The sequence below is a fragment of the Cydia splendana genome, unplaced genomic scaffold, assembly GCF_910591565.1.
Source record: "Cydia splendana unplaced genomic scaffold, ilCydSple1.2 scaffold_127_ctg1, whole genome shotgun sequence".
Taxonomy (NCBI): domain Eukaryota; kingdom Metazoa; phylum Arthropoda; class Insecta; order Lepidoptera; family Tortricidae; genus Cydia; species Cydia splendana.
In genome coordinates, this window is record NW_026946850.1 from 31,519 (window position 1) to 53,500 (window position 21,982).

The following is a 21,982-nucleotide window of genomic DNA, read 5'->3' on the forward strand; positions in this document are numbered from 1 at the left end:
TCTCAGAACCGCTGCTCCCAGCTCACCGTCGGTGACAGGGGGCGTCTGCATTTCTGCTTCTCGCTGCCTCTCAGCTGCCCTAGGTGGAGCCATGGGCGGTGGACCTTGCCGAGGCCTGTGCGGAAATAGAGCCGCAACTACGTCGTCCAGCAGCTGAGGTTGGAGACTCTGCGTCAGCGGGGGTGCCCAAGGCCGAAGCTTCTGCCTAACAAGCTTGTAAGGCCTCCCCCATGGATCCCTATTCAGAGTCTCCAGAAACTCCTCTCGTGACCGGTCTATGGCTTGTGCGATGGCGGCTTTTAGTGCCACTTTTGCCTCCTTATATTTTGTGTACAGGGCCGCTTCTGTTTCTTCGTCTCTGTACTGTCGACTCCGTTGTCGCGTGTACTGACGTCTCGTGAGCACGCACTCCTCGCGCAACTGCGCAAGATCTGGAGACCACCAGTACACGGAGCGTCGGGGAGAGAAGGCCTTGGCTCGAGGCATGGCCGCGTCGCAGACCTCCATCATGCAGTTGCGGAACCATTCAGCTTCCGCCTCGACATCAACCAACTCTTCCGGTTCTGTTGTCCATGTTTGTACCATGGCCGCCAACTCTAGGGCTTCTCGGTCGAGTTTTTTGAGTACCCAGCGTGGGCAGTTTTGGACCGGGTCATTCCGTCTTGGGAGAGAGAGCCTAGGGAGTGCAGAGACACCGAACCGGATGTAACGGTGATCTGACAGGGTCTCGACATCCACCAGTACCTCCCATCCCTGAACACGGCGTGCCAGGGCAGCGTTCGTAAACGTGTGATGTCTACAATAGAGCCACCCCCTTGGCGCACGCACGTGTTTGCCGTTCCTTTATTTGCGACTGCCAGGTTAGCCGCAATTGCCCACTCCAAAAGAGTACGTCCCCGTGGATCCGTCACTGGGGATCCCCATGCTGCATGTTTTGCGTTAAAATCGCCAGCCACGATGACCGGGGTGGGATGTAGCCGACCAACAAGAGCACCGACCTCAACAAGGAAGCTCTCAAATTCAGCCAGAGTTTTGTTTGGAGAGAAGTATACTCCGACTACCGCCAAATCCCCACAGACCGCTGCGACGCAGCCGTGACCTTTTATAACGCTCTTGAATGGATTGGAGCCGGCGGCGCTCCGCGTAGTTATGGCCACGGTTCCGTCCAGATCCCCGGCCCAGTCGATTCTGTCGGGGACTTTATAGGGCTCCGCTACTATCGCAATGTTGATCGACCACTGTGCCATGCTCTGGTGGAAGAGGTCCTGGGCCTTGGCATCGTGGTTGAGGTTCCCCTGTAAAAATTCGATGGTCGCCATTTAATCGACAGCCATATTTTGAACCGCCTCCGTCGCGACCTGTTCCATGGCGGGCGACTTGACCGGCTGCGAGGGGGCCTGGGGGCCATCAGCAGCTTTGGTCTTCCTACTTTTTCCGGCAGTTTTGGGCGCAGTGCACGCCTTGCTGCTTATTCTGTGCTCCGACGGCTTGCCGGCTGCCGCACACTCGGCACAGTGTGGCGCGGCAGTGCATTGTGCCGCTTTGTGACCCTCTTTGCCACACTGGAAACAGCTTTCAGATCGGTCCGTTTCCGCCTGACATTGCGCCCTTACATGCCCATTTCTAAAGCACCGGAAGCATCGTAAAGGCCTCTTCTCTAGCAGCTTCACTTGCGCAGAGACCCATCCTACCAGTAGGCGACCCCCAGCCACTATCTTCTTTGCAGCCGCGATGGGACATTGAACCCACACTGTTCCGAGCCCTGAGAAACCCTGGCGTATTTCTCCGGCCTTCACCATGTCAACGGTACATTCTCCAGTTCGTGTCACCGCCGCGACCACCTCTTCTGCGGACACCGACTCGTCCAAGCCAGTGACGCGAATGTCAACGGTTTTAGTTGGCCTAGACACCCGTACTTTCTCCCCGCCAATCTGCTGTTGGATCGCTTCAGCTAGTTTGTCAGCCTTTTCCCCGCTGGATGCTCCAGGGACCTCAAGAATGCACGCTCCGGTAGCCGCTCGCCGGAAGCGCAGTCCCCCAGGGATGTCCATGTCCGTTAGTTGGACCTTGGTCCTAGCCTCCGCAATCACATCTTTGTATGTGACGCCTTTTTTTGCAGCTTCCGGTTGTAGGGTAAGCACGACGGCTGCAGATCGTGGCGCTTTCAGCTTTGCGGCTTTTGCTTTTTCTGTTTGCTGCGGCGGAGCCACACGCTGTGCCGTCTTCCGCTTGTTTCCCTTGCTCGCAACCACATTCCAGCCCTCTTTCATAGTGGCAGGGGCAGGAGGCAGCGAGCGGGGTGTGGGGGACTCCTTTGCTGACTGGTTTGAAGTCCCACCTCCCTTCTTTTTAGCCGTTTTGTTGGCTTTTTTTGTAGCTCCAGGAGCTGGAGCAGACTGTGGCTTTTTGGTGGCATCTATCACTTTTTTCCCACTGGGGCCAGCAGTTGCTCTCGCCGCAGAAGAAGCTGTGGATGTTGCAGCCTGCTTCTTATTGTCTGCTGCCAATGCCGGTCGCAATTGCTTAGCCGGCAGCAGACGACCCTCGGCTTCTAGTCCGTCCAGACGTGCGCTTACAATCGCTCCCACCTGGAGAGCCACTGCACGCGTTAATTCCTCGTCCAAGAGAGCGGGCGTCAGGTCGATCGACGGTTGGCTAATGCGCGACGGCAACTTTTCCTTCGGGACCGGCAGCGTATCCAACGTCATCGTGTCTGGCATGTCTGCGTCCTCGCTTGGTCCGGAGGGCAGAACCTCCCGCACAGGACTCTCCCTCCGCCTCCCTCGCTCTACTTCTGCCTTAAGTTGGGCCAGTTCCCCGCGGAGGCTGGCCATCTCTGCTTGCAGGCGACTATTCGCCGCCTGCAGTTGGCGAGTCTCGTCTGAGATCGAGCGCTCGCTTAAACTATCAAACGCTTTCGCGATAGTTTCTGCCGCCTGTTTAAGGGCCCGCACATAGGTTCCCTTCAGATTCTTTGATGATGAGGCCACGTTCTCGATAATCTTCACGTGGTCCGCCACCAACTTGGAGAGGTCTACCGCAGACTTCTCATTCACGTCTTCACAGACTGAGGGTGACTTGGAAAAACTTTCCCGCAGTCGTCTTGCCACTTTTGCCTGGCTTGCAATGTCCAACTCCGCCTCAATCTCGAGAGCCTCTCGTTTGGCCTCGTTGAGGGCTCTCTTTGCCGCTGCAAGACCAACGTATTGGCCTGTCGTAGGTGGGCGTCCCCTTGAGCGCTTGATCTTTTCCTCTTGACCTTCTGGCTCAGGGGAGCCCAATGCCTCCCAGTCATCTAACAGAGGCTCGTTTGCCCCTCCACTGGCTCTTTTTGCGCCAACATCGGCCCAAAATCTCCGCTTATTGGTCCCTGCAGAGGAGCTCGAGTTCGACCTCGACCTGACCGTTCTCAGAGTGCAGTCTGACTGGTCACTCTCGTCAGCACTTGCGAGCATATCTGCCACGCTTTCCGCCATTTTTTCAGCGCCGCTCTCCTTCAATTTCCGGCTGCGCTTTTCTACCTTTGTGCCCTTTATTTTGGGCTTCCCTTCTACGCTTTTAAATTTGATTTTTAAGTTTTTAGTTTCCATACAGTTCCCACGAGTATGGGGGATATAAGTGGTCCATCCAAGCGGTGCCCCCTGCACCTGGATAAGCCTTAGCGTATCCCGTTAGAGTGTCGGCCGGTACACTAACGGGGGAAGCACTAGCGACTGACTCCACTTCAGCCATGCATCCTCTCGCGGTGCTCCGCCGCTTAGGATTAGGAGTGATTTTTTATTGAGGTTTTCTTCCTCGCAGCCCAGCCGATTAAGGCAAGGCCCCCGGTGCTTGTCCGAAGCCGCAAAACGTGACTACGACCCCGACACGAGCAACGGTTGGTCCGGCGTCGACTATATGTCGAATGCTCTTGGCACAGCGCCGCACCCGTCACAACCATTTCTGGAGCGACCCCCCTCATTTTGGACGGCCCAAAGACCACCCAGTCCCCCCAGACCAATAAGTCGACAAAAGTCCTCAAAAGAGGTAAGACCCAAATTTGGCCTGGACAGCCCAAAAAGACCGCCAAACCCATAGCAGCCTTGCCGGCCACCGCCACCTACTTGACCGAAAACGGTCCCTCGAAAGAGGTTTACCCACCCCCCCGGACTCATCCACAAGGACCTCTGCTGGACAGAGAACCTGTGGAGAGACCCCCCCCCTCCCACGACAGGACATTGGCAGCACCGGTAAGCAATAACTTGAAAAACCAAGAAATTACTTACCGTTGCCCCCGGGGCGCACCGTCCAGGTACCCTTCCCTTACCCCCAGATCACTCGGATCAAGAGGAATGAGAAGGGACCTGGCCCACTTGGAGGTTTCCTGTCCGTAGCGCCCCAACCTAACCTAACCTTTTTTTTTTTTTTTTTTTTTTTTTTTTTTTTTTTTTTATACAGGGGAAATGCATTACGCATACCACCCGGGCGCGGGGACACCCGGATGGTTATGTGGGACTCCCACGAGAATCCGGTCTACCCACTAAAACCCCTGTCTGTCGCCTCGGTGCCTTAGGGCGGAGTTACGGGCACGCGGCGTCACTCATCCACAACTCCGCCAGCAACTGTCCATTAGGACCCGTCATCAGGTAAAACCTCCATTAAGGGCGTATCCGAACACTTCTCACGCCTCCATCCCGAGGACCTCTTTCCTATGGGTGACAGACGCCCCCGTATCTGCCACCCGGAGGTCTATGCTAAGGTGGCAAGCGTCTGTCGTGCGCAGCACGCCTGCGTCTCATTCTACGTCGGCGCATAGGGTCAGCCTCGGCCTGGATCTCCCGCTCGCGCTCCGCCGCCTCTTTCCCGGCCATGACGTATTCTGAAAATTCTAGCATTGTCTGCCACACCCCTTCGCCGGACAGCATAGCTTGCACTACGGCCGGCAGCGACAAATCTTGCCCAGTACGGGCAATTACTTCCTCTCTTTCTACGGCCCAGACCGGGCACTCCGCCAACGTGTGCTGGGCGGAGTCTTCATGTGCTCCGCACTCATGACATCCCGGGGTCGGCTCCCTTTTGGCTTGTTGGTGCAGGTACTTGCCAAAGCAGCCATGCCCTGACAGCAACTGCGTGAGCCTGAATGTTAGGACCCCAAAATCCCTTCCAATCCATTCGTGAAGACTAGGTTGGATAGCTTCAATGGTGCGGATGCCCGCCCTAGGCCGAACCAGCCGCAGCTGCCACTCATCAACCGCCTCCTGCTGCAGCTCAACACGCCGCTTCTTCAATTCCTCCGGAGCCAGCACCTCACCCCGGTCCCGCACCTCCCCGCGCCACAGGTATAGGGTCGCGAGGACCTTCGCGTCCAAGTCCCAAGGCAGAGAGCAGGCTAGAACGCACGCGGCCTCCGTGCTTATCGTACGGTATCCTCTTATAACCCTTACAGCTATTGCTCTCTGCGGTCGGCGCAACCGAGCAATATTTTGTCTATTAAGAGCATTTGCCCAAACTGGGGCACCATAGAGTGCCATCGATCGCACCACGCCCATGTAGAGGCGGCGGCATGAAGCCTTGGGCCCTCCCAGGTTTGGCAGTATACGCCCAAGGGCAGATGCAGCGCGCAACAACTTGGGTGCCAGGCGCTCAAAATGCGCACAGAAATTCCACTTGCTGTCAAGCACGACACCAAGGTAGAGCAGTGATGGCATGACGGCAATCGGGACTCCTCCCACCACTATAGCCGCCCCAGCTGGGGGAGCTTTCCGTGGACCATAGAAACATATGGCTTCGGACTTCGCTAGAGCCACCTCGAGGCCCAGACTTCTGATCTTGCCCACGCAATGGGCAACTGCCGCTGTAGCTAATATGGCTGCATCACGGTAATTGGGACCCTTGGCCGTCACAAGCGTATCATCGGCATAACAGATGACGTTGACTCCACGCAAGTTTTCCCCCCTTAGAACCCAGTTGTAGCCTATATTCCACAAGAGTGGACCCAAGACCGACCCCTGCGGGACCCCACAGGACATTGCCCTCTCCCCCCATACCTGCTGCCCAGGCCAGGTGACGAACCTCTCACTGAGATAAGCTTCAATGATGCGGAACAAGTGAAGGGGTACTTGATGGTATCGTAACGATTCCTTTATTGTGTTCCAGGGCAGGGTGTTGAAAGCATTAGCGATGTCCAATGACACCGCCAAGACGACATTTCCCTGCGTCACAGCCTCGTGTGCCATTGATTTGACCCGTAGAATTGCATCGACAGTTGACCGGTTCCTGCGGAACCCAAATTGGCAGTCGGCCAAGTCCGGCCCCTCTCTTTCCATGTGCTTGATGAAGCGTGCAGCGATTATTCGCTCAAAGAGCTTGCCCACCTCATCCAGCAAAACTATCGGCCGGTAACCAGACGGAGAGTCCATCGGTCGTCCCTCCTTTCTGAGCAGCACTAACTTTCCAGACTTCCACTCCTTCGGGAAGCAACCCTGTTCCAGGCAAGCGGTCAAAAGACGCAGCAGCCTCGGTTCCAACGCTTCCATAGCCAAGACCCATGCACGGCCCGGAATGCCGTCAGGCCCTGGGGCCGTGTTCTTGCCACGTAGCCGGAAAACCGCCACGGCCAGCTCGTCGGGAAGAACTGGTGGAACGATAACCTCCTCTCTTAGCCCCACCGTTGGCGGTGCCATGATAGGCGGCTGGTGAGGTCCCCTTTCAGGAAATAGCCCAGCAACTACGCGCGTAACAAGCTCCGGCTGAAGTGTTTGAGTCAGCGGAGGCGCCCAGGGGCGCAACTTGTTCCGGATGAGTTTGTAGGGTCTTCCCCACGGATCATTATTTAAGGTCTCCAGGAATTCAGCACGACTCGCTTCAATTGCATGTCCGATAGCCACAGAAAACTCCTGTTTGGACGTCTTGTAGGCCTCATATAAACGGCGTTCCTCGTTTTCATCTCGCTGCCTGCGCCTTCTTTGACGCATATACCGACGCCGTGCAGCTACACAGGAGCTGCGTATTTGCGCGAGCTCGGATGTCCACCAGTACACGCATCGTCTATGCGGTAGAGACTTGGCCCGAGGCATCGCCACATCACAAATTCGCACCATGGCCTCCCGGATTTGGGACGCTTCGGATTCTACCACCACAGCTTCATCCGGGACAGGCAGCCACGTCTCTACGATCGCTGCCTCTTTCAGAAGTTCCCGGTCAAGTTTGGTGAACGCCCACCTAGGGCCAGTCCTGACTGGGCCATTCAGCCTTGCGTTGTTTGAGATGAGTGGGTCAATATCAAACCGAATATACCGGTGATCTGACAGCGTCTCCACTCCCACCATGACCTCCCAGCCCTGAATACGGCGCGCCAGGGAGGCACTCGAAAATGTAATGTCCACGATAGATCCACCCTGTTGCCGCACGCACGTATTTTCTGAACCCCGGTTAATGACCACCAAGCCAGTGGCGACCGCCCACTCCTCCAGAGTTGCGCCTTTCGGATTCGTTGCTGGACACCCCCAAGCCCTAGACTTTGCATTGAAATCTCCGGCTACTAAAACAGGCGTAGGGTGCAACTGCCTAACAATAGCACCCACTGTTACGAGAAACTGTTCAAAATCCGCCAAACTATCGTTGGGAGAGAAGTAGACGCCAACAACTGCAATGTTTCCGCAGGTTGCCGCCACAAAACCATGACCCTTTATGACGCCTTGAAAAGGTGGGGAGCCAGCAGTGCCCCGCGACACCAGGGCCACAGTTTTATCCAGGTCCCCAACCCAACCCGCTTGAGCAGAAACAGAGTATGGCTCCGCTACCACTGCTATATTTATTGACCACTGCGCCATACTCTGGAATAAGAGGTCCTGAGCCCTAACGCAGTGGTTAAGATTCGTCTGAAGAAATTTGATGGCCATATTAATTTGTATCCATACCAGCAACCCCCTGAGTCCCGTCCACAGTCGAAGTGGACGAGCGGACAGGCTGCGAGGAGGCCCGGGAGCCATCGCCAGCCTTTGTCTTCGGTCTCTTGGGTGGGGCAGTACAGCTCTTGCTTCCTGTCCTATGACTCGCGTCTTTTCCCAGCACTGCACAGACAGTGCAGTGTGGCGTCGCCGAGCAATCTCTCGCCTTGTGACCTGGCTGGCCACAACGGTAGCACAGAGCGGACCTGTCAATTTCAGAAGGACACTGCGCCCTAACATGGCCCGACTCCAAGCACCGGTAACATCTTTGGGCGCGCGCTTCCAGCAACTTGACTTGCGCCGACACCCAGCCCACCAGCAGTCTCTCCTTTCCAGCCACTTTTTTGGCCGCAGCGACAGGACAACGAACCCACGCAGAACCTAGGCTCCAGGGGTCTGATTTTATTTCTCCCACTCTGACCTCCTGGACCGCACAACCGCCGGCCTGCGCAATCGCCGCAGCGATGTCCTCCACAGACACTGAGTCATCCAGGCCAGATACTCGCAATTCCACGCATTTTGTAGGCCGTGACACCTTGACCATCTCGGATTTGAACAGCTGACAAAGTTTTTCAGCGAGTTTGTCCGCCTTAGGCCCACTGGAGGTCCCCGGTATCTCCAAAAGTCTGGCGCCTGTAGCTGCAACTTTAAAACGGATCGACTGTATATCTAGATCCGCCAAATCTACTTTTGCTTTAGCTGTAGCTAACACATCCTTATAACTGATTCCCTGCTCTTCAGCCTCCGGTTGTAAGGACAAAACCACAGCAGAGGATCGGGGAGGTCGCAGTTTGCGAGCCTCTTGTCTTTGCGACCGTGGTGGAGCCTGCCCCTGGTGTTGAACTTGCACATCATTCCCCTGCTGAGATTGAATAGCAGAGCGAGGATTAACAGTTTTGTTAATTTTCTTCCCTCCAACTGCCTTATTCCATGCTTTATCCATGGCCAAGGGGGCTGAAGGCAGAGACCGAGGAGCAGATGATGAGCGTGCGCGAGCCGCGGCGGCTTCAGCTGCAGCAAGGGTTGCCTTATTCTTATTCTTTCTCTTCTTTTGCCCCTTCTTAGGTTCTTCCGTCAAATTTGGAGGACCTCGTTTTGGAGCCGGCTCGGGAGCGGGTTCAAGCTCCTGGGTATGGTAAGTGACCCTCTCATTTTGACGCCTCAAGTCGGCAGCCAGCGGGGGCCGCATCGGTTGGGCTGGCAGTAGCCTGCCCTCTAACTCTAAGGCTCCCAGCCTCGCGTCCAACATCAGCCCAATCTTTTTGGTCATCACACACATCATGTTTTCCAAATTGAGAGACCCTGTACCTGTATCCTCCTTGCTAGAGCTACTAGTTGTCTGAGTATTCTCCGTTGGTTTTAACGGAGCCGAGACCGGAACTGGAACCTTGAATTGGTCCCGAAAGTCTGCTCTCAGCTGGGCCATTTCAGCCTTGAGTTCAGTCAATTGAGCGCGCAGGCTATCGTTTTGCGCCTGCAGACGCCTCGTCTCCTCTGAAGTAGAGCGCTCCAAAAGGCACTCAAATGTCTCTTTGATTGACACTGCCGCCTCCTTCAGGGCCTTTACAAAGGTGCCTTTCAAATTGCCGGAGTTTTTGGCAACCAAGGATATTGCATCCAGGCTTGTCTGCACTCGCTGAGAGAGCTCAGCCGCAGAAAGATTGTCTTGTGCACAGGGCAGGACCGAACTAGAACTTAGGCAGCCCGACTGACTACGAGTAGAAAAGGGCAGCTTTATGCCAGCCACTTCTTCTTCTGCCCTCAAACGCATTTCCTCTCTCATGGCGCGGTTATACTCCTCTTTGGCTTTGGCAAGTCCAACGTAATGCCCAGTGGAAGGAGGACGACCGCGACCTCTCTTTGATTGGCTCGTGGACTGCTTCTTATTCTCAGTGGCCTCCTCAGAGTCAGAACCCGAGTCACAGAGGCCACGTTTCCGCCAGAAACGCCTAAAACGCCTATCATCACTGACAGACTCATAACAGCTCATCGCCGTGTCCGACTCTACGTGATCGCCTCCGAGTTGGAGGACGGAGTCGTCAAAAGCTGACGCAGATACAAGACTCCCTGCGTCAGACTCTATGTCCACCCCTTTGGCACCCAGGAGGGCATCCACCTCTTTTGTTTTTGGCGGAGGAGCTCGAATTGTGGACCCTAGCTCTCCATCACAACGGATAAGAGGCACTCTTAGATCCGGGAGCGATCTTCGGGTCTCTGCCCTTGCAAAAACTTCTGGTTCCCCATTCCCCAAAGAGGACACTGTTCTTGGGGACACCGCTGCCGTGGGCTCCTGCGACTCATTAGCCGTGTCACGGATGAACCGACCTTTCCGGTCTCTTTGTGGCGGATTCCCACCTTTCTGTCTCAAAGCTATTTCTTCTTCATTGCGATTTTTGTTTTTGTTTAAATTTTCCATAAAATTCCCACGAGTATGAGACGATATAAATTTCACTGGCGGGTAACGCTCATCCCGAAACGCAGTGGGCTATATACTCTAGAGGGCACCTGGTATCTAGAGGTTTTAACGACTTCGCTGTCGGGTGTTAAAGGATTTTCCTTCCCGCGGGCCGGCCAATGAAGGCAAGCCCTCCGCGCCACAAACACTACCCGTACCCCATACCGCCAAAGATGGGGGTCGTTGGGAAAGTGCTGCGGGATGCGGGATTCAAGGCGAGCTGGCGTAGACTCCCCTACGTAGTCTCATTAGAGACTACCAACCATCCATCAATACTATACGGCCCGAAAACATTTAAACATTCCATTCAGTCATTAGTCTCTCTCAAAACATACCTTTCAAACATTACCATTCAAAGCCGTCAGGCCAAAAGGCCTCCCCCCCGTGACAGGACATTGGCAGCACCGATAAGCAATAACTTGGAAACCAAGAGATTACTTACCGTTGCCCCCGGGGTGCACCGTCCAGGAGCCCTTCCCTTACCCCCAGATCAACCGGATCAAGAGGAATGAGAAGGGACCTGGCACTCTGGGAGGTTTCCTGTCCGTAGCACCCCAACCTAACCTAACCTTTTTTTTTTTTTTTTTTTTTTTTATACAGGGGAAATGCATTACGCATACCACCCGGGCGCGGGGACACCCGGGTGGTTATGTGGGACTCCCACGAGAATCCGGTCTACCCACTAAAACCCCTGTCTGTCGCCTCGGTGCCTTAGGGCGGAGTTACGGGCACGCGGCGTCACTCATCCACAACTCCGCCAGCAACAGTCCATCAGGACCCATCACACGTAAAACCTCCATTAAGTGCGTATCCGAACACTTCTCACGCCTCCTACCCGAGGACCTCTTTCCTATGGATGTCAGACGCCCCCGTATCTGACACCCGGAGGTCTATGCTAAGGTGGCAAGCGTCTGTCGTGCACAGCACGCCTGCGTCTCATTCTACGTCGACGCATAGGGTCAGCCTCGGCCTGAATCTCCCGCTCGCGCTCCGCCGCCTCTTTCCCGGCCATGACGTATTCTGAGAATTCTAGCATTGTCTGCCACACCTCTTCGCCGGAGAGCATAGCTTGCACTACGGCCGGCAGCGACAAATCTTGCCCAGTACGGGCAATTACTTCCTCTCTTTCTACAGCCCAGACCGGGCACTCCGCCAACGTGTGCTGGGCGGAGTCTTCATGTGCTCCGCACTCATGACATCCCGGGGTCGGCTCCCTTTTGGCTTGTTGGTGCAGGTACTTGCCAAAGCAGCCATGCCCTGACAGCAACTGCGTGAGCCTGAATGTTAGGACCCCAAAATCCCTTCCAATCCATTCGTGAAGACTAGGTTGAATAGCTTCAATGGTGCGGATGCCCGCCCTAGGCCGAACCAGCCGCAGCTGCCACTCATCAACCGCCTCCTACTGCAGCTCAACACGCCGCTTCTTCAATTCCTCCGGAGCCAGCACCTCACCCCGGTCCCGCACCTCCCCGCGCCACAGGTATAGGGTCGCGAGGACCTTCGCGTCCAAGTCCCAAGGCAGAGAGCAGGCTAGAACGCACGCGGCCTCCGTGCTTATCGTACGGTATCCTCTTATAACCCTTACAGCTATTGCTCTCTGCGGTCGGCGTAACCGAGAGATATTTAGTCTATTAAGAGCATTTGCCCACACTGGGGCACCATAGAGTGCCATCGATCGCACCACGCCCATGTAGAGGCGGCGGCATGAAGCCTTGGGCCCTCCCAGGTTTGGCAGTATACGCCCAAGGGCAGATGCAGCGCGCAACAACTTGGGTGCCAGGCGCTCAAAATGCGCACAGAAATTCCACTTGCTGTCAAGCACGACACCAAGGTAGAGCAGTGATGGCATGACGGCAATCGGGACTCCTCCCACCACTATAGCCGCCCCAGCTGGGGGAGCTTTCCGTGGACCATAGAAACATATGGCTTCGGACTTCGCTAGAGCCACCTCGAGGCCCAGACTTCTGATCTTGCCCACGCAATGGGCAACTGCCGCTGTAGCTAATATGGCTGCATCACGGTAATTGGGACCCTTGGCCGTCACAAGCGTATCATCGGCGTAGCAGATGACGTTGACTCCACGCAAGTTTTCCCCCCTTAGAACCCAGTTGTAGCCTATATTCCACAAGAGTGGACCCAAGACCGACCCCTGCGGGACCCCACAGGACATTGCCCTCTCCCCCCATACCTGCTGCCCAGGCCAGGTAACGAACCTCTCACTGAGATAAGCTTCAATGATGCGGAACAAGTGAAGGGGTACTTGATGGTATCGTAACGATTCCTTTATTGTGTTCCAGGGCAGGGTGTTGAAAGCATTAGCGATGTCCAATGACACCGCCAAGACGACATTTCCCTGCGTCACAGCCTCGTGTGCCATTGATTTGACCCGTAGAATTGCATCGACAGTTGACCGGTTCCTGCGGAACCCAAATTGGCAGTCGGCCAAGTCCGGCCCCTCTCTTTCCATGTGCTTGATGAGGCGTGCAGCGATTATTCGCTCAAAGAGCTTGCCCACCTCATCCAGCAAAACTATCGGCCGGTAACCAGACGGAGAGTCAATCGGTCGTCCCTCCTTTCTGAGCAGCACTAACTTCCCAGACTTCCACTCCTTCGGGAAGCAACCCTGTTCCAGGCAAGCGGTCAAAAGACGCAGCAGCCTCGGTTCCAACGCTTCCATAGCCAAGACCCATGCACGGCCCGGAATGCCGTCAGGCCCTGGGGCCGTGTTCTTGCCACGCAGCCGGTAAACCGCCACGGCCAGCTCTTCGGGAAGAACAGGTGGAACGATATCCTCCTCTCTTAGCCCCACCGTTGGCGGTGCCATGATAGGCGGCTGGTGAGGTCCCCTTTCAGGGAATAGCCCAGCAACTACGCGCGTTACAAGCTCCGGCTGAAGTGTTTGAGTCAGCGGAGGCGCCCAGGGGCGCAACTTGTTCCGGATGAGTTTGTAGGGTCTTCCCCACGGATCATTATTTAAGGTCTCCAGGAATTCAGCACGACTCGCCTCAATTGCATGTCCGATAGCCACAGAAAACTCCTGTTTGGACGTCTTGTAGGCCTCATATAAACGGCGTTCCTCGTTTTCATCTCGCTGCCTGCGCCTTCTTTGACGCATATACCGACGCCGTGCAGCTACACAGGAGCTGCGTATTTGCGCGAGCTCGGATGTCCACCAGTACACGCATCGTCTATGCGGTAGAGACTTGGCCCGAGGCATCGCCACATCACAAATTCGCACCATGGCCTCCCGGATTTGGGACGCTTCGGACTCTACCACCACAGCTTCATCTGGGACAGGCAGCCACGTCTCTACGATCGCTGCCTCTTTCAAAAGTTCCCGGTCAAGTTTGGTGAACGCCCACCTGGGGCCAGTCCTGACTGGGCCATTCAGCCTTGCGTTGTTTGAGATGAGTGGGTCAATATCAAACCGAATGTACCGGTGATCTGACAGCGTCTCCACTCCCACCATGACCTCCCAGCCCTGAATACGGCGCGCCAGGGAGGCACTCGAAAATGTAATGTCCACGATAGATCCACCCTGTTGCCGCACGCACGTATTTTCTGAACCCCGGTTAATGACCACCAAGCCAGTGGCGACCGCCCACTCCTCCAGAGTTGCGCCTTTCGGATTCGTTGCTGGACACCCCCAAGCCCTAGACTTTGCATTGAAATCTCCGGCTACTAAAACAGGCGTAGGGTGCAACTGCCTAACAATAGCACCCACTGTTACGAGAAACTGTTCAAAATCCGCCAAACTATCGTTGGGAGAGAAGTAGACGCCAACAACTGCAATGTTTCCGCAGGTTGCCGCCACAAAACCATGACCCTTTATGACGCCTTGAAAAGGTGGGGAGCCAGCAGTGCCCCGCGACACCAGGGCCACAGTTTTATCCAGGTCCCCAACCCATCCCGCTTGAGCAGAAACAGAGTATGGCTCCGCTACCACTGCTATATTTATTGACCACTGCGCCATACTCTGGAATAAGAGGTCCTGAGCCCTAACGCAGTGGTTAAGATTCGTCTGAAGAAATTTGATGGCCATATTAATTTGTATCCATACCAGCAACCCCCTGAGTCCCGTCCACAGTCGAAGTGGACGAGCGGACAGGCTGCGAGGAGGCCCGGGAGCCATCGCCAGCCTTTGTCTTCGGTCTCTTGGGTGGGGCAGTACAGCTCTTGCTTCCTGTCCTATGATTCGCGTCTTTTCCCAGCACTGCACAGACAGTGCAGTGTGGCGTCGCCGAGCAATCTCTCGCCTTGTGACCTGGCTGGCCACAACGGTAGCACAGACCGGACCTGTCAATTTCAGAAGGACACTGCGCCCTAACATGGCCCGACTCCAAGCACCGGTAACATCTTTGGGCGCGCGCTTCCAGCAACTTGACTTGCGCCGACACCCAGCCCACCAGCAATCTCTCCTTTCCAGCCACTTTTTTGGCCGCAGCGACTGGACAACGAACCCACGCAGAACCTAGGCTCCAGGGGTCCGATTTAATTTCTCCCACTCTGACCTCCTGGACCGCACAACCGCCGGCCTGCGCAATCGCCGCAGCGATGTCCTCCACAGACACTGAGTCATCCAGGCCAGATACTCGCAATTCCACGCATTTTGTAGGCCGTGACACCTTGACCATCTCGGATTTGAACAGCTGACAAAGTTTTTCAGCGAGTTTGTCCGCCTTAGGCCCACTGGAGGCCCCCGGTATCTCCAGGAGTCTGGCGCCTGTAGCTGCAACTTTAAAACGGATCGACTGTATATCTAGATCCGCCAAATCTACTTTTGCTTTAGCTGTAGCTAACACATCCTTATAACTGATTCCCTGCTCTTCAGCCTCCGGTTGTAAGGACAAAACCACAGCAGAGGATCGGGGCGGTCGCAGTTTGCGAGCCTCTTGTCTTTGCGACCGTGGTGGAGCCTGCCCCTGGTGTTGAACTTGCACATCATTCCCCTGCTGCGATTGAATAGCAGAGCGAGAATTAACCGTCTTGTTATTTTTCTTCCCTCCAACTGCCTTATTCCATGCTTTATCCATGGCCAAGGGGGCTGAAGGCAGAGACCGAGGAACAGATGATGAGCGTGCGCAAGCCGCGGCGGCTTCAGCTGCTGCAAGGGTGGCCTTATTCCTATTCTTTCTCTTCTTTTGCCCCTTCTTAGGTTCTACCGTCAAATTTGGAGGACCTCGTTTTGGAGCCGGCTCGGGAGCGAGTTCAAGCTCCTGGGTATGGTAAGTGACCCTCTCATTTTGACGCCTCAAGTCGGCAGCCAGCGGGGGCCGCATCGGTTGGGCTGGCAGTAGCCTGCCCTCTAACTCTAAGGCTCCCAGCCTCGCGTCCAACATCAGCCCAATCTTTTTGGTCATCACACACATCATGTTTTCCAAATTGAGAGACCCTGTACCTGTATCCTCCTTGCTAGAGCTGCTAGTTGACTGTGTATTCTCCGTTGGTTTTAACGGAGCCGAGACCGGAACTGGAACCTTGAATTGGTCCCGAAAGTCTGCTCTCAGCTGAGCCATTTCAGCCTTGAGTTCAGTTAATTGAGCGCGCAGGCTTTCGTTTTGCGCCTGCAGACGCCTCGTCTCCTCTGAAGTAGAGCGCTCCAAAAGGCACTCAAATGTCTCTTTGATTGACACTGCCGCCTCCTTCAGGGCCTTTACAAAGGTGCCTTTCAAATTGCTGGAGTTTTTGGCAACCAAGGATATTGCATCCAGGCTTGTCTGCACTCGCTGAGAGAGCGCAGCCGCAGAAAGATTGTCTTGTGCACAGGGCAGGACCGAACTAGAACTTAGGCCGCCCGACTGACTACGAGTAGAAAAGGGCAGCTTTATGCCAGCCACTTCTTCTTCTGCCCTCAAACGCATTTCCTCTCTCATGGCGCGGTTATACTCCTCTTTGGCTTTGGCAAGTCCAACGTAATGCCCAGTGGAAGGAGGACGACCGCGACCTCTCTTTGATTGGCTCGTGGACTGCTTGTTATTCTCAGTGGCCTCCTCAGAGTCAGAACCCGATTCACTGAGGCCACGTTTCCGCCAGAAACGCCTAACATTACTGACAGACTCGTAACAGCTCATCGCCGTGTCCGACTCTACGTGATCGCCTCCGAGTTGGAGGACGGAGTCCTCAAAAGCTGACGCAGATACAAGACTCCCTGCGTCAGACTCTATGTCCACCCCTTTGGCACCCAGGAGGGCATCTACCTCTTTTGTTTTTGGCGGAGGAGCTGGAATTGTGGACCCTAGCTCTCCATCACAACGGATAAGAGGCACTCTTAGATCCGGGAGCGATCTTCGGGTCTCTGCCCTTGCAAAAACTTCTGGTTCCCCATTCCCCAAAGAGGACACTGTTCTTGGGGACACCGCTGCCGTTGGCTCCTGCGATTCATTTGCCGTGTCGCGGACGAACCGACCTTTTCGGTCTCGTTGTGGCGGAATCCCACCTTTCTGCCTTAAACTTGTTTCTTCTTCATTACGATTTTTGTTTTTATTTAAATTTTCCATAAAATTCCCACGAGTATGAGACGATATATAATTCACTGGCGGGTAACGCTCATCCCGAAACGCAGTGGGCTATGTACTCTAGAGGGCACCTGGTATCTAGAGGTTTTAACGACTTCGCTGTCGGGTGTTAAAGGGTTTTCCTTCCCGCGGGCCGGCCAATGAAGGCAAGCCCTCCGCGCCACAAACACTACCCGTACCCCATACCGCCAAAGATGGGGGTCGTTGGGAAAGTGCTGCGGGATGCGGGATTCAAGGCGAGCTGGCGTAGACTCCCCTACGTAGTCTCATTAGAGACTACCAACCATCCATCAATACTATACGGCCCGAAAACATTTAAACATTCCATTCAGTCATTAGTCTCTCTCAAAACATACCTTTCAAACATTACCATTCAAAGCCGTCAGGCCAAAAGGCCTCCCCCCCGTGACAGCACATTGGCAGCACCGATAAGCAATAACTTGGAAACCAAGAGATTACTTACCGTTGCCCCCGGGGTGCACCGTCCAGGAGCCCTTCCCTTACCCCCAGATCAACCGGATCAAGAGGAATGAGAAGGGACCTGGCACTCTGGGAGGTTTCCTGTCCGTAGCACCCCAACCTAACCTTTTTTTTTTTTTTTTTTTTTTTTTTTTTTTTTTTTTTTTTTTTTATACAGGGGAAATGCATTACGCATACCACCCGGGCGCGGGGACACCCGGGTGGTTATGTGGGACTCCCACGAGAATCCGGTCTACCCACTAAAACCCCTGTCTGTCGCCTCGGTGCCTTAGGGCGGAGTTACGGGCACGCGGCGTCACTCATCCACAACTCCGCCAGCAACAGTCCATCAGGACCCATCACAAGTAAAACCTCCATTAAGTGCGTATCCGAACACTTCTCACGCCTCCTACCCGAGGACCTCTTTCCTATGGATGTCAGACGCCCCCGTATCTGACACCCGGAGGTCTATGCTAAGGTGGCAAGCGTCTGTCGTGCACAGCACGCCTGCGTCTCATTCTACGTCGGCGCATAGGGTCAGCCTCGGCCTGAATCTCCCGCTCGCGCTCCGCCGCCTCTTTCCCGGCCATGACGTATTCTGAGAATTCTAGCATTGTCTGCCACACCTCTTCGCCGGAGAGCATAGCTTGCACTACGGCCGGCAGCGACAAATCTTGCCCAGTACGGGCAATTACTTCCTCTCTTTCTACAGCCCAGACCGGGCACTCCGCCAACGTGTGCTGGGCGGAGTCTTCATGTGCTCCGCACTCATGACATCCCGGGGTCGGCTCCCTTTTGGCTTGTTGGTGCAGGTACTTGCCAAAGCAGCCATGCCCTGACAGCAACTGCGTGAGCCTGAATGTTAGGACCCCAAAATCCCTTCCAATCCATTCGTGAAGACTAGGTTGGATAGCTTCAATGGTGCGGATGCCCGCCCTAGGCCGAACCAGCCGCAGCTGCCACTCATCAACCGCCTCCTGCTGCAGCTCAACACGCCGCTTCTTCAATTCCTCCGGAGCCAGCACCTCACCCCGGTCCCGCACCTCCCCGCGCCACAGGTATAGGGTCGCGAGGACCTTCGCGTCCAAGTCCCAAGGCAGAGAGCAGGCTAGAACGCACGCGGCCTCCGTGCTTATCGTACGGTATCCTCTTATAACCCTTACAGCTATTGCTCTCTGCGGTCGGCGTAACCGAGCGATATTCTGTCTATTAAGAGCATTTGCCCAAACTGGGGCACCATAGAGTGCCATCGATCGCACCACGCCCATGTAGAGGCGGCGGCATGAAGCCTTGGGCCCTCCCAGGTTTGGCAGTATACGCCCAAGGGCAGATGCAGCGCGCAACAACTTGGGTGCCAGGCGCTCAAAATGCGCACAGAAATTCCACTTGCTGTCAAGCACGACACCAAGGTAGAGCAGTGATGGCATGACGGCAATCGGGACTCCTCCCACCACTATAGCCACCCCAGCTGGGGGAGCTTTCCGTGGACCATAGAAACATATGGCTTCGGACTTCGCTAGAGCCACCTCGAGGCCCAGACTTCTGATCTTGCCCACGCAATGGGCAACTGCCGCTGTAGCTAATATGGCTGCATCACGGTAATTGGGACCCTTGGCCGTCACAAGCGTATCATCGGCGTAGCAGATGACGTTGACTCCACGCAAGTTTTCCCCTCTTAGAACCCAGTTGTAGCCTATATTCCACAAGAGTGGACCCAAGACCGACCCCTGCGGGACCCCACAGGACATTGCCCTCTCCCCCCATACCTGCTGCCCAGGCCAGGTGACGAACCTCTCACTGAGATAAGCTTCAATGATGCGGAACAAGTGAAGGGGTACTTGATGGTATCGCAACGATTCCTTTATTGTGTTCCAGGGCAGGGTGTTGAAAGCATTAGCGATGTCCAATGACACCGCCAAGAGGACATTTCCCTGCGTCACAGCCTCGTGTGCCATTGATTTGACCCGTAGAATTGCATCGACAGTTGACCGGTTCCTGCGGAACCCAAATTGGCAGTCGGCCAAGTCCGGCCCCTCTCTTTCCATGTGCTTGATGAGGCGTGCAGCGATTATTCGCTCAAAGAGCTTGCCCACCTCATCCAGCAAAACTATCGGCCGGTAACCAGACGGAGAGTCCATCGGTCGTCCCTCCTTTCTGAGCAGCACTAACTTCCCAGACTTCCACTCCTTCGGGAAGCAACCCTGTTCCAGGCAAGCGGTCAAAAGACGCAGCAGCCTCGGTTCCAACGCTTCCATAGCCAAGACCCATGCACGGCCCGGAATGCCGTCAGGCCCTGGGGCCGTGTTCTTGCCACGCAGCCGGTAAACCGCCACGGCCAGCTCTTCGGGAAGAACAGGTGGAACGATATCCTCCTCTCTTAGCCCCACCGTTGGCGGTGCCATGATAGGCGGCTGGTGAGGTCCCCTTTCAGGGAATAGCCCAGCAACTACGCGCGTTACAAGCTCCGGCTGAAGTGTTTGAGTCAGCGGAGGCGCCCAGGGGCGCAACTTGTTCCGGATGAGTTTGTAGGGTCTTCCCCACGGATCATTATTTAAGGTCTCCAGGAATTCAGCACGACTCGCCTCAATTGCATGTCCGATAGCCACAGAAAACTCCTGTTTGGACGTCTTGTAGGCCTCATATAAACGGCGTTCCTCGTTTTCATCTCGCTGCCTGCGCCTTCTTTGACGCATATACCGACGCCGTGCAGCTACACAGGAGCTGCGTATTTGCGCGAGCTCGGATGTCCACCAGTACACGCATCGTCTATGCGGTAGAGACTTGGCCCGAGGCATCGCCACATCACAAATTCGCACCATGGCCTCCCGGATTTGGGACGCTTCGGACTCTACCACCACAGCTTCATCTGGGACAGGCAGCCACGTCTCTACGATCGCTGCCTCTTTCAAAAGTTCCCGGTCAAGTTTGGTGAACGCCCACCTGGGGCCAGTCCTGACTGGGCCATTCAGCCTTGCGTTGTTTGAGATGAGTGGGTCAATATCAAACCGAATGTACCGGTGATCTGACAGCGTCTCCACTCCCACCATGACCTCCCAGCCCTGAATACGGCGCGCCAGGGAGGCACTCGAAAATGTAATGTCCACGATAGATCCACCCTGTTGCCGCACGCACGTATTTTCTGAACCCCGGTTAATGACCACCAAGCCAGTGGCGACCGCCCACTCCTCCAGAGTTGCGCCTTTCGGATTCGTTGCTGGACACCCCCAAGCCCTAGACTTTGCATTGAAATCTCCGGCTACTAAAACAGGCGTAGGGTGCAACTGCCTAACAATAGCACCCACTGTTACGAGAAACTGTTCAAAATCCGCCAAACTATCGTTGGGAGAGAAGTAGACGCCAACAACTGCAATGTTTCCGCAGGTTGCCGCCACAAAACCATGACCCTTTATGACGCCTTGAAAAGGTGGGGAGCCAGCAGTGCCCCGCGACACCAGGGCCACAGTTTTATCCAGGTCCCCAACCCATCCCGCTTGAGCAGAAACAGAGTATGGCTCCGCTACCACTGCTATATTTATTGACCACTGCGCCATACTCTGGAAAAAGAGGTCCTGAGCCCTAACGCAGTGGTTAAGATTCGTCTGAAGAAATTTGATGGCCATATTAATTTGTATCCATACCAGCGACCCCCTGAGTCCCGTCCACAGTCGAAGTGGACGAGCGGACAGGCTGCGAGGAGGCCCGGGAGCCATCGCCAGCCTTTGTCTTCGGTCTCTTGGGTGGGGCAGTACAGCTCTTGCTTCCTGTCCTATGATTCGCGTCTTTTCCCAGCACTGCACAGACAGTGCAGTGTGGCGTCGCCGAGCAATCTCTCGCCTTGTGACCTGGCTGGCCACAACGGTAGCACAGACCGGACCTGTCAATTTCAGAAGGACACTGCGCCCTAACATGGCCCGACTCCAAGCACCGGTAACATCTTTGGGCGCGCGCTTCCAGCAACTTGACTTGCGCCGACACCCAGCCCACCAGCAGTCTCTCCTTTCCAGCCACTTTTTTGGCCGCAGCGACTGGACAACGAACCCACGCAGAACCTAGGCTCCAGGGGTCCGATTTAATTTCTCCCACTCTGACCTCCTGGACCGCACAACCGCCGGCCTGCGCAATCGCCGCAGCGATGTCCTCCACAGACACTGAGTCATCCAGGCCAGATACTCGCAATTCCACGCATTTTGTAGGCCGTGACACCTTGACCATCTCGGATTTGAACAGCTGACAAAGTTTTTCAGCGAGTTTGTCCGCCTTAGGCCCACTGGAGGCCCCCGGTATCTCCAGGAGTCTGGCGCCTGTAGCTGCAACTTTAAAACGGATCGACTGTATATCTAGATCCGCCAAATCTACTTTTGCTTTAGCTGTAGCTAACACATCCTTATAACTGATTCCCTGCTCTTCAGCCTCCGGTTGTAAGGACAAAACCACAGCAGAGGATCGGGGCGGTCGCAGTTTGCGAGCCTCTTGTCTTTGCGACCGTGGTGGAGCCTGCCCCTGGTGTTGAACTTGCACATCATTCCCCTGCTGCGATTGAATAGCAGAGCGAGAATTAACCGTCTTGTTATTTTTCTTCCCTCCAACTGCCTTATTCCATGCTTTATCCATGGCCAAGGGGGCTG

The 21,982-nt window shown here is 55.3% G+C and overlaps 1 protein-coding gene across 1 annotated transcript; it reads right to left on the bottom strand.

Annotated features, from left to right (window-relative positions):
- Positions 1-596: 596 nt before the first annotated feature.
- LOC134805503 (uncharacterized) lies at positions 597-1,319 on the bottom strand. Its single transcript, XM_063778797.1, has one exon. The coding sequence runs from the start codon at positions 1,317-1,319 to the stop codon at positions 597-599; it is 723 nt and encodes a 240-aa protein (XP_063634867.1).
- Between the last annotated feature and the right edge of the window lie 20,663 nt (positions 1,320-21,982).

What these genes read in the sequence shown, in the direction of transcription:
- LOC134805503 (XM_063778797.1), bottom strand. Translation starts at nt 1,319, where the DNA reads ATGGCGACCATCGAATTTTTACAGGGGAACCTCAACCACGATGCCAAG.